At 26.0% G+C, this 11,713-nt stretch overlaps 1 protein-coding gene across 2 annotated transcripts; it reads left to right on the top strand.

The window, feature by feature from the left end:
• The first annotated feature begins 4,758 nt into the window (after window positions 1-4,758).
• Window positions 4,759-9,980, top strand: LOC107170478 (uncharacterized). Of its 2 annotated transcripts, none has more exons than XM_015520618.2 (8): window positions 4,759-4,997; window positions 6,224-6,420; window positions 6,489-6,588; window positions 6,670-6,998; window positions 7,060-7,222; window positions 7,862-7,948; window positions 8,387-8,439; window positions 9,465-9,980. In XM_015520618.2, the coding sequence occupies exons 1-8, from the start codon at window positions 4,994-4,996 to the stop codon at window positions 9,528-9,530; spliced, it is 999 nt and encodes a 332-aa protein (XP_015376104.1). In that variant the 5' UTR covers window positions 4,759-4,993; the 3' UTR covers window positions 9,531-9,980. The 2 variants fall into 2 exon arrangements, with proteins under 2 accessions (XP_015376104.1, XP_015376097.1); XM_015520611.2 differs by having other exon boundaries at window positions 4,764-5,200; window positions 9,465-9,979.
• Window positions 9,981-11,713: the final 1,733 nt, after the last annotated feature.

Here is an 11,713-nt window from a genome sequence, read left to right as displayed (position 1 = left end):
GGGGTAAGATTTATGGAAAAGATGTTAAAAAGTTGGAGGTGGCCAAACAAAAAGGACTGCATCGACTACTAGTGGACTGACGTCATAAGGAAAATCAAACCACCCATATTAGACAAACGAAAGTTTTTCCGTGTGCCAGAACTCGAAGATTTTGTTTAATTAATTAACTTTTTATGTATTAACTACAAATAAATTTTTTTTTAGTATCTAAGTAGTGCAGATTTATTTATTTATTTTTTTTGAATTAATGTAATAAACATTTAAAATACATTTTTTTATTCGTTATTATAGCTTGTTTTACCATAAAACCTGGTGAAATTACGTTTCAGGTATTTGCTAATTAACCTTGCATAGGCCAACTTTGGCCCAAAGTAGGATAAACGGCAAATCTATAGCGATATTTGGAGGTGGGACAAGGTTACCCAATTCCCGGATAACATTGGCCCATTTTTTTGGTAAAAATGTTTATGATTAAAAAATAAAAAAAATTTTATTCCGCAGAGGGCATGTAGCCACACAATTATGTCAATTTTTTTTCATTTTAGTATTTTTACGTGCAACCTAGTTATATTTGGTCGTAAAGTTTAAAAATGGTACAAAGTTACCCCGTTTTACGGTATTTGAGTGGATATTAAAAATGCTCCAATTTTCGATAACAGCATTTATTCTGATCGAAAAGTGAATCTAGTTGAAGCTTTTTAAAGATCAATATTGAAAATTCCCAGAAGTTTTTGAAAGTCTTGAAAAATAAAAACAAGGTACCGTTTACCCGTTTATGCAACACCATTTTTTTTTTTTTAAATCGATTTTATTTTTTTAGCTATTTTACTACTTATGGTGTTGAGAAATCTTTTGAATTTTTTTAAAGTTACTGTCGAGAAATACCTTTTTACTTGGTAAAAAAACTTAAATTTATAGTATGGTTCTCATAATATGTTAATATGCTTTAATATCTGATAAAAATATAAAAAATACACAGAAACGATCATTTTTTGTAAGAAATTCAAATTTTGACAAAATTCATCAAAATCCCAAAACTCACTAACTATATATCAGTTAGAAATTCGTAATAGTTTTTCTTTTCATAGATAGTAATAGAAATTTGGTTAGATATAAACATATTTATATTTTCCCTTAGGTAGTTGAGTTTTGCGGCTCATAAATTATAGATTCAAATTTTTTACATAACGTTGTTTTTTATTGGTTGTATTATAGTATATAAAAATAAGATGTTAAATGATACATTCAATATTGCAAAACTTCGATAGCGCATATTGGCCACATTGCATAACATCAACAGTTTAAATAATAATCTTAAAACCATTCTGTGAGTTTGCGGCGTGTGCTGTCCTAGTATCCTACCTCTTTTTATATTTTTAACTATGATGTTAAGGCTATAAGTCCCTATATAAGGATATATAACTGCCAACGAATTTTTTTTATAAACGCCCTTCACATGCTGCGAGGAGGTATCTACGTCATTGGACTTTAAGAGGACATAGCACTGAAATTTGTAGTCATCGTCTTATAAGAGTATAATATCACAGATTATATGAAAACAGATTGTGCACTAAGACGTAAACAAAAAAATGCCCTGATATAAATCTCCGCCAGAATCAATGTGACCATTTGATGGATTAAAAATATTTGAAACATATCGTATACTGGTGGCTCACCTGATAGTGATATCCGACAAAACAAACCTTTTAAAAATACGGATGCTCAAATATCACATTTAAATTTAAAATACATGGAAAACTTTTTTAAAAAATTACAGGTATTTAACAAAAAAACAAATGTTGAAGTGACAAACAAAATGAAATTGATCAGAGGTTGGTTAATTTCAATCTCAGGTTTATTTACATTGTAGGATTCATTAAAATTTACAAATACTGATGAAAATTATGTTTTATATACAAATCGAATCAACCAAGACTGTTTGGAAAATTTATTTGGCACGTTTCGCACCCAACATAATGGCAATAACATAAATCCAACTCCAATACAATTTATCTGGTCATTTAAGCAAAATTTTTTTTCTAATTATTTTAGTCACTCAGATAATGCTAATTGTATAGCAGACTTAGATGCAATTTTATCAAAAATGAATACAGACCCTATTAATGATGAAAACCTTAAATTAATTTTTCGAGATAAAAATCCATTTAAATTTAAAAAAAATACATTAACAATAAACACTCCGGATTATAGGAATTTATCAATGCCTGAAAAAATGCTTTCATTTATGTCTGTGGGTTTTTAATAAAGAAATGCATTGAAAATCATACTTGCGATGTTTATATTGAATATGCAAAATCACAAAAAAAATTGGACGACTCTTTCTTACTTTGTTATTTCAAAGCTTATGAAAATACAGAAAAATCAATGTTTGGAAATTTAATGATGCCACAATATGCATTTTACGAAGATATTTTTATTCATAGATTTCCACATGTATCTATTGACAAGGAAGTAGGTATAAGGTTAAAGCTAAGTATGACTAATATTGTATTTAATCATCCATGTCCCCTATTTAATAAAGAATATTTAATTAATTATTTTATAAGATTTAGGATTCATGCTGCTATTAAATTTTTAAATAGGAATTTAATATCAGAAAAAATAAAAAAAATAGAAAGTTATGTATATTAAATCATTTATGAATAAATTATTAGTACTTACCTTATTATTTTAGTTATTAAGAAAGCCATTTATATATTATTATATTATTATATATATATTATATTTGTATATTTCCATGTTTATAATTTATTATATGTATTTACTTTTAATTGTTTATAATAAAATCTGTAAGTTATGTGTAAAGTGTAAAATTTAGTTATATTCAATATTGTAATTTGTATCATTTTTAATTGTTAATAAATTGTTTGATATTGTGAAAAATTTAAAAGAATATGTTTTTTGTAGACAATAATTTACCATTATATTTTACTACTTTTGTGGCTACACTGATTTGGGTGGAGACCAATCAGAGCACCTTATTCGTTTTTTACATTGCAGCATAGGAAGTGCACAATCTGTTTTCATATAATCTGTGATAATATACTAACAAAGTAAATTTACGCTCCGCTGCAGATCATGTGTAGCTTTGTAAGTCTAAAAATTAGAGTGAATCGATCTATTGATGCTAAAACATTATTTATGTAAATATGTGGATTTTTCTACAATAAGACAATTTTTTAATAAGTTTTGAGTAGGTACTAGGTACCTACATAAAATAGCATAAACTAATAATGCTCAATAACTCACTTAGACACTGAACTACTGTGAAAAAACCACAATCAAACACAAATAACAAATAATGTTCTTAACATTTTGTTTCATTATAGGTAGATTCACTCGATTCAGTGATCATCTAATTTTTAAATTTAAACTTATAACTTTAAACTTTAAACTAATGGAGCTCCACGTACCACGTGATCTTCCGAGCCCGAGCGACGTTTTCTATTACATGGAGATAACAATTGCCAGTGTTACGTCTTCTTAATGATACAATATCTACCGATTGTTATTAAAACAGTGAAAATTCAAAATTCAAAAATAATCAACTAATAAGTAGAGATGGGATTTTCAACTCAATAACATGAGTCAGTTCACTTGACTCAGTTCACTCAAATGAGTTGACTCGGGGAGTCAACTCAGTGAGTCAACTCCCAATTTCCATTGACTCCTATTAACTCCAAGTTATCAGTTCATTAAATTAAACAACTCTCGTATGACAATTCGTTTAAGAGTTACTTCAGAGTATATTAGATTATCTATCACTAAATATATGAACTATTGATTTATAAAAATGTATGAAGACCTTATTCAATATTAGTTTTAATTTACTAAATTGTTTCTGCCATTTAATGCAATACAATAATATGTCATATACTTGTGTATTTACTAATATTAAAATATTATACAATGAGGAATTAATTTGAACTTTTATTTTATATACAAATTTAATTTAAAATGTTATATGTGCCTCATGAGTTCTTAAGAGGACGCTACACACGCATGTGTTGTCTCCGTCTTACACGCGTACTACATCGCAAATTTTCGTTCTCTAGATTCAATAGTGTGCTGTTAGTTTTGATATTAGAGTGAATTGACCCATTATCAAACATTTAGGTAAGAACATTATCTGTGTTCTCATGTTGGTTTTTTACAATATTTTAATTTTTAAATGAGTTATGAGCATGTTAAGTGTGAATATTTGAAAATTAAAATAACTCATTTAAAAATTAAAATATCGTAAAAAACCAACATGAGAACACAGATAATGTTATTACCTAAAAGTTTTATAATGGGCCAATTCATCATACGCGTTACTAACATACCTTACGTAACGTATATGGTTACATATTAGAATAATATTATTGTGTAGTGTGTACTATCATCTTAATATATTAATTTATTATGTAGACATGTAGTATGTGTAGATTGTGGTGAAGGCGAATTGTCAGAGTTAGATGAATCAGTACTGAGTCAGTAAATCTAAATCCGTAGTATCACCCCATAATTCATGAATTGATAAGTGATAACACAAATTCACGAGTTGTAGTGAATCAGTGGTAACACTGAGTTATTGAGTCACTGAACTAAAGCAAACTGATTCAATTCGTTCAGTTCACTTAAAAGAGTCAACTCTTTGAATCAACTCACTCACGAACTACCCATCCCTACTAATAAGTGACATTATTATACTATAATATTATTGAGCCTATTAAATATTAATCTATTATACATTTTTAGTTTATTGTTTCGATTAATAGTTATTTATTTTTTTTTTATGGTCGCATATTACGTTATTTTTCACTTGTTATGCGTTGGCACTGAGTAAAAATTGGTCGAATGTAAACAGACGTAATCATCAAGCTGGTAACTGCAGATGGCCTATGGCCTTGTTACTTATTATTTATCCCTGTTCGATTGCTTACTGGCTATTTGTTACGTTTTACTAAACTGCTAAAGTCGTTAAGGATCAATGAGTAAGGTTTAGTAATAACAGTAACACTAATAACTAAATAGCGATAGATATTGTTAAAAACTGATTTATTTTTTTTCAATGAGTACTAACTAATGTCTTGTAATAAGTGTACAACTTTGAATTTAATAGTTTTGTAATATTCGGATTCTATATCGATTAATCTTTAACAATTTATAGATCAAGTCATGTCTACTTTTAGTAAAGGTGAGTTCTCTATTCGGCTAGCGACTATGCTTATTTCAACGCGTAAAGTATTTTTGTATATTAATCTAAAACGATGCCATTGAATATTATGTTATCTCTTTCAAACATGTTAGAAGACCTATAACAAAACCACTTTTCCAATCACTGATTTCTCTTTAAATAGTTATAAAAGTTCCAAGTTCAAAAAAAATCATTACCAAAAGTTACTCTACTTAGTCTAATTCTATAAAATATCAGTTTTGTTTAAAAATTGAGTAAAAGCATAAGTATTTATGTTTTGATAATCTAATCTATTTCATTTTTTGATTAGCTCAATAATCTAGTCATGACGACCTAAGATTAACACATTATAGATAGTTTATTAGTCTTTAGCCCAAATATTGTTCTGTCCCACTGTTTTTAACCTACTCAATGAATAAGATCTTATACCTATACAAATTTTTTTTCAAATAGTTGGACTAATAATACTTAATTTTTGATGAATTACTTGAGCCACATATTTTTTGACACAATAAGTTAAATATCTATATTATATTTGCCCTCACTTCCCAGTCCCTCCTGAATCTCAAAAAACAAATACCACTATAAGTATAAAATATAGTATGTCTAGTCTAAAATTTCCATTAAAAATTATTCCTGATAAAATTCTAAATTGCTTCTCTTTAAAAATTCTATTCCCAACATAATTATCAATATTTCATACAATAATTTTAATTCAAACAATTTTATTTTATTTCAATTATAATTACTTTCAGCATGTTTTGTTAAAGCATATATCGCTATCTAATTTCAAAATTTGAAAACAGTATTTTTACAAAACAGAAATGATTAAATACTAAGTTTATTTCATTACAACATAAGCGCAATTGTTAACTTCATAGTTACAAACTTAATTTATGTATCTACTTAAATATCTTTTGAATGATTTTTATTAAGTTATGTTTATTATTAAATGTGCAATTACCTATTTAAAGTTAAAATTATATCTATTGATTTTTTTTAAATTGTTTTTATAATTTTTAGATTGGTGGACAAAGTTTTTCTCAGATGCTGGTATTCCTTCATTTGCATCATCGAAATATGCCACTATTTTCTATGAAAATAGAATTCAATCTAATATGTTAATGGATTTAGATAAAGATATTCTCAAGGAAATGGGTATAACAGTTGTTGGGGATATAATTGCTATCCTTAAACATGCAAAAGATGTATATAGAGAAGTAATTATTAGTTTTTGATTGATATTTGTTGTGTGAAGAAATAATTAATAATTAATATTTATTTAAAGGGATCTTATGATATTTATAATTCTAATGTAGTGGATAGTTTAATTACTAAGAAAATTCAGAATGAAGTCAATGAAACTTTACCTCAAAAAAAAAAAATAGGTTAGTTAACAATTTAAGTTAAATAAAATTGTTTAAAAAATGTTTTAACTATATTATTTATCTTGTTTATTATTTACCTAGTTACCAATAAAGTAAAAAAAGTAGTTACTAAAAAGGTGAAAGTCTCCAGTGAAAGTGAAGAGGACGAAGAAGCACTTTTGAAATTAGTGAAAAAAAAGATTCCTTCACAATTATCAAATAATTCTACTAAAGTTATCACTAGAAAATTAGTTCCTAAGTCTAAAACTACAATAAAAGTTAAACCAGTTATTGTAGAAAGTGATGATGATTCTCCACCACCATCTGAATTGAAAACTAAGAGCTCAGTTTTTGATCGTTTGGGTGTAGGTGATGTAAGCAGTACAACTCCTAACTTTGATAGTAATAATTCACCTTCAGACTCAAGAAAAGTAAATGATTTCATCATGAAATCATATTTTAAGTTAAATTACAATTTATTTTATTTCTTAGTCATCTGTATTTAAACGTCTTGGAATCAAGCAAGCCGGCGAACCCACTGCTAATGCGACACTCAAACGTACTTTTAAAGGATCGAGTGATGTATATTATGGACCAAGTATTCCAACTGAAGAAACTAGTGCTTTCTCAAAAAGAATAAAACTAGAAGAAACAAGTATGAATTATGTATTTATTAGAATAGTTTTGTAAAGAAGTTATGGCTATACTCTATTCAAGTAAAAAAAATATAGTCAGTTGTGACCAGTTTTATTATTTAGGACAGAAAAATATTTAAATCTTTAACATTGAAGGAGGAGACTGGTAAAAAATTTAATTTAGTTGGTTTATACTTTAGAATATTCACAGTGAAAAATGTCCTACCTTCAAAATGATCGCAATTAGCTATAGAAAAAAAAAATATTCATATTCATAATATCCTTGCTTTAAAAACCAATATATTTAGATTAATTTTTAACCATTAATGACATTAACTTATTCATATATTTAGATACATTTTTAGCGATTAGTGACATTAACTTATTCAGACTATTCTACGGTATTGTTTGATATTAAAATAATACTCATTATTATTAATATACATTTGACAATAGATTGTAACCATTGTATTTTAAGTTTATTTTTATTCAGATTATAATGAACAGTGGAACCTCGATAAGTTGAGTTTTCGATAACTTGTTATTATTTTAGACTATTGTATTGTAAAAACATTCAGAAATTAATATTTACAGTTATTTTTGAGTTAAATATTTCTTATTAATTAAATAAAATAGTAAAATGTATACTGATTTCTTAGGTTATAGTTCGTCAAAGTCTGTATTTGAACGTATTGGTGCATCTTGTGATCGTGAAAAAAGTAGTCCAGGTCTTGTTTCCAAAAGTGGTAAGTTCAATTTTAGTTCAAAAATCTTGAGAAATAATGATAATTACAATGTATAGCAAAATTATGCTTCTTAAAATTTACAAGCTGTAACTTTATAGGTATCGACTTCTACATTACTAACAATTATAAAAATTTACGATTTAAACAATAATATGTTATACTTATAGAAATTACTTAGGTACTTGTAAAATAATCACAAAATAATTTTATTTTATGTATATATAATACATGTTAATTTTGAAAAAATTATGATTGGATTATATACTATTAATAATAATTAATCATATTTCAATATCATCCCTTCGTGACCTTAAGGTCAAAATATTTTTTCATCAAAGATCTATTCATAAAATATGTTTCATGAATACTTGGAATAATTAAATTTAACATATGAAATAAAAAAAATAAAAAAATAATTGTTGTTATTTTATTTTTTAGCTCTCATGAGAAATGCTAACTCTGGTGGAAGACCAATTTATGTTAATCCAAAGGTAAATTTAATATTTATTCAATTACATAAATATTTCATTGCCTTAAGAGGACATTTCACCTGCATGTGTTGTCTCCTTCTTACAAGTGCGTAACATTGCAAAAACTGTTTTGGGCGGGAAAGAACCAAGAAATTTTTAAATTTCTTATAACTAAGAAATAAAATTTTCACCACAAAAGAGGAGAATTTTGTCTGTGCAATATCGTTTTTATTTTTTCGATATCAGAACTACAAATAAAGTTATTCATGCTTAAAAAACACCAAATTAATGTATTATAAAACAATAAGTATTTTTTTTTGTATAAGTGATATCGAAAAAATAAAAACGATATTGCACAGACAAAATTCTCCTTTTTATGTGGTGAAAATTTTGTTTCTTAGTTATAATTGTATCTTTTTTGGTTCTTTCCCGCGTGAAACAGTTTTTGAAATGCTACGCACTTGTAAGACGGAGACAACACATGCGAGTGAAACGTCCTCTTAAGTCTAAAGAATCAAAACTTATTTTTTATATTTAAAATTTAAGATACACACATTTATTTTAGGTGTTAATATATTGAAGAATTGTATTAAAAGTTTACTATACGACAAATAAATTTTACAAATCTTGTATTTTTTTTGTATAGTTTTCTTAAAATACTGGTTTTCAGAAATTTTGTTTTCTATAACAAAAAATATTTTTCTCGTTCTATTAATATTATCTATAAATGACGTGTTTTCTTTGATTTTCACACTACTATCAATCATTTACACTTTTCACTCTCTTCTGCTTGTTTTTTCAACCGACTATTAATTCTAATGCACCATCAACATTTATTTTTTTACAAGCCCATCTTCTATATTGTTGGTTTTTCAACTTAAATTTTGTGCTATACTTATGTTATAAGTAAATTATTTAAAATATTTCTGATAGTTATTAAATATAGAATGTAATACCTATATAAATAAATACATTCTTAAATTTGAAAAATGTTTTCGTTCGAAATTTTAATTTAAAATTAATCTGATATTACTATTATTTTACAGGTATTAAATGTTAAAAAATTGAGTCTGTTAAACCATTCACACTTTAGAAGTTCAGATTTAGAATGATATGTAAGAATATAATTTGAAGATTTATAACGCTAACAATACTTTTCATATAATTTTGTTTTTCATAAACTTTAACAAATACATAATTATAAGTTTTAATTTAACTGATATTGGTTTCTTTTATTTTTAATCTTATATTAAATTAAGATATGTATTAATTATTATCATTTCTATTAATTAAAATAAGCATACAATAATTCAGTATATATTATATTTCTTATTTTTCCAATAAATAAGCTTGTTTTAATGAGTATTTTTTTAGTGTCTTGGATATTTGAATAATGTAAATCAATTACTGAATTATTGTAATAATTACTTATAGTATGGAAGTAAATATGTTTTCCTTTATTTATCATGATTTGAAGTATGTACTAACAAATATATTTTTGTTTCCTGACAAAAATTTGTTTAATATTATTGTTAATTTTATATTCATAAAATATAGGGCTTATTTTCACATCTTATAACAATTAAATATGTGTAATTGAAATACAATTTTTGTCAGTGTATTTTATTGTATTTTTTTATATTGTTATTCTTTTAATCTTATGTGTATATAACTTATACAAAGTATATGTTTAACAACTGCTATAAATACATATTCTATTTGTCTATTAAAAGCCAATCATTTAATTAAATTCAATTATTTTAATGACTATAATATTAATAATCATGTAATATATATAACCACTTTAGACTTAAAATAATACATTATTTTAAGTTATTTTATTATTTCTAAGAACAATTTTTTATTCTTATTACATGGAAATTTTTCAAATATTATTAGTATTTAGTTTAGAGCTCATCATATTATTTCTTTAACCCAGCAGTTCCCAAACTGTGCACTGCGAGCACTTTCTAAGGGCACTGCCTTAGATCATATAGTATGGATAAAGCTACTGTATTTTATTACTACATATTGAAGACATTATTTTAAGATCAACATTATTATGATGGTCTATAGCTCATAATAAATAATTTAAAATTATAGAATTTTTTTCTTCAAAAATTCGTTATTAATGAATATTTTTTTTATCCTGTCTTTCAAGGTATTTACAGCAGAACTCTGTGGCTGTATATTTGGTCCAAAAAAGGGTACCTCAGAGAAAAGAGTTTGGGAACCACTGTTTAACCTATTTTCAAAGATTAATCAACTCAGATCTTAAATTAAAATTTCCGTATGTGCTGCAAAATATTATATGGGCATGCGCGAAAGCAGGTTTATTTAAAATATTTTTATAATTTATTTATTAATATACTTAGTTTTTTATGCCTTTGGTAAAAAATAATGGCAACTTGATATTAAACAATATCTTCTTTCAACAAAGCCCACTACTTAACTGTTAATATTTATTATTTAAAAACTTCGCAGTTAATTAATTTAATATAAGTACTTACGATGAAACACTGTTAAGTGTTAAGTGTTAGTTATTATATTATTAACATATAATAATAATATATAAACCTATACATTTTTAATCCATATTAAAAGTGTACGAAATGTCTGTACGAGTTTTCTTCAATCCGTTAAAATAACCGCATTGTTGAAATCCAAAAACTTGGCACGTTTATAAATAAAAAAATCCATTAAATATGTTTATTTCAGTTCAGTGAAACGACGTCCGACCGTCTGTGTTCCAATAAATAAATGTTATTTCGTTTATGCAAATGAGTGTAATGTGTCAAAATAAATGAGGGTCGAGTTCACAATAATCGTAAACCTTCAACGCGAGTTTATCCCAACGGATTATAGATTGGCCGCTTATATAGTGTGTATAATATTCTAAATATTAACTATTCTAATATTATATTTGTTTACTCTTTCTCTCTCGCTCTCACACACTCGTTATTCGCTGTCATCACTTCATGATGTGCAATTTAATGTCATTAAAATGTTTGTACTAGATAGATTTAGTATTTTAGTCGATTTAGATATTAATGAATAGTCAGCAGTCAAGACAGATTTTTTTTTTTAGAGGTGTACCGTAATTGCCGGTTACCGTAATAAAAATTTATCAACTTACATAATAATTATTTATTTGGTTGGGGTGGATAAAATTGGTATATTAGGTATCCGATAATTTTCAGGAGTAGATATTGGTTTTATAAGTGTAACCAGTGGCGCAATCAGGGAAGGGGTTTGAGGGGTCACAACCCCCCTGAAATGTTTTTAAAAGTCACAT

This window comes from Diuraphis noxia, unplaced genomic scaffold (assembly GCF_037042655.1).
Source record: "Diuraphis noxia isolate RWA-SAM2 unplaced genomic scaffold, SU_Dnox_SAM2 contig0003, whole genome shotgun sequence".
NCBI lineage: Eukaryota > Metazoa > Arthropoda > Insecta > Hemiptera > Aphididae > Diuraphis > Diuraphis noxia.
Note: the sequence above shows the minus strand (reverse complement) of the source record. Positions and strands in the feature narration are given on the sequence as shown.

What these genes read in the sequence shown, in the direction of transcription:
- LOC107170478 (XM_015520611.2), top strand. An exon ending in CACCTTCAGACTCAAGAAAA is followed by an intron (nt 6,999 to 7,059) that starts GTAAATGATTTC and finishes TTTATTTCTTAG; the next exon opens with TCATCTGTATTTAAACGTCT. An exon ending in AATAAAACTAGAAGAAACAA is followed by an intron (nt 7,223 to 7,861) that starts GTATGAATTATG and finishes CTGATTTCTTAG; the next exon opens with GTTATAGTTCGTCAAAGTCT.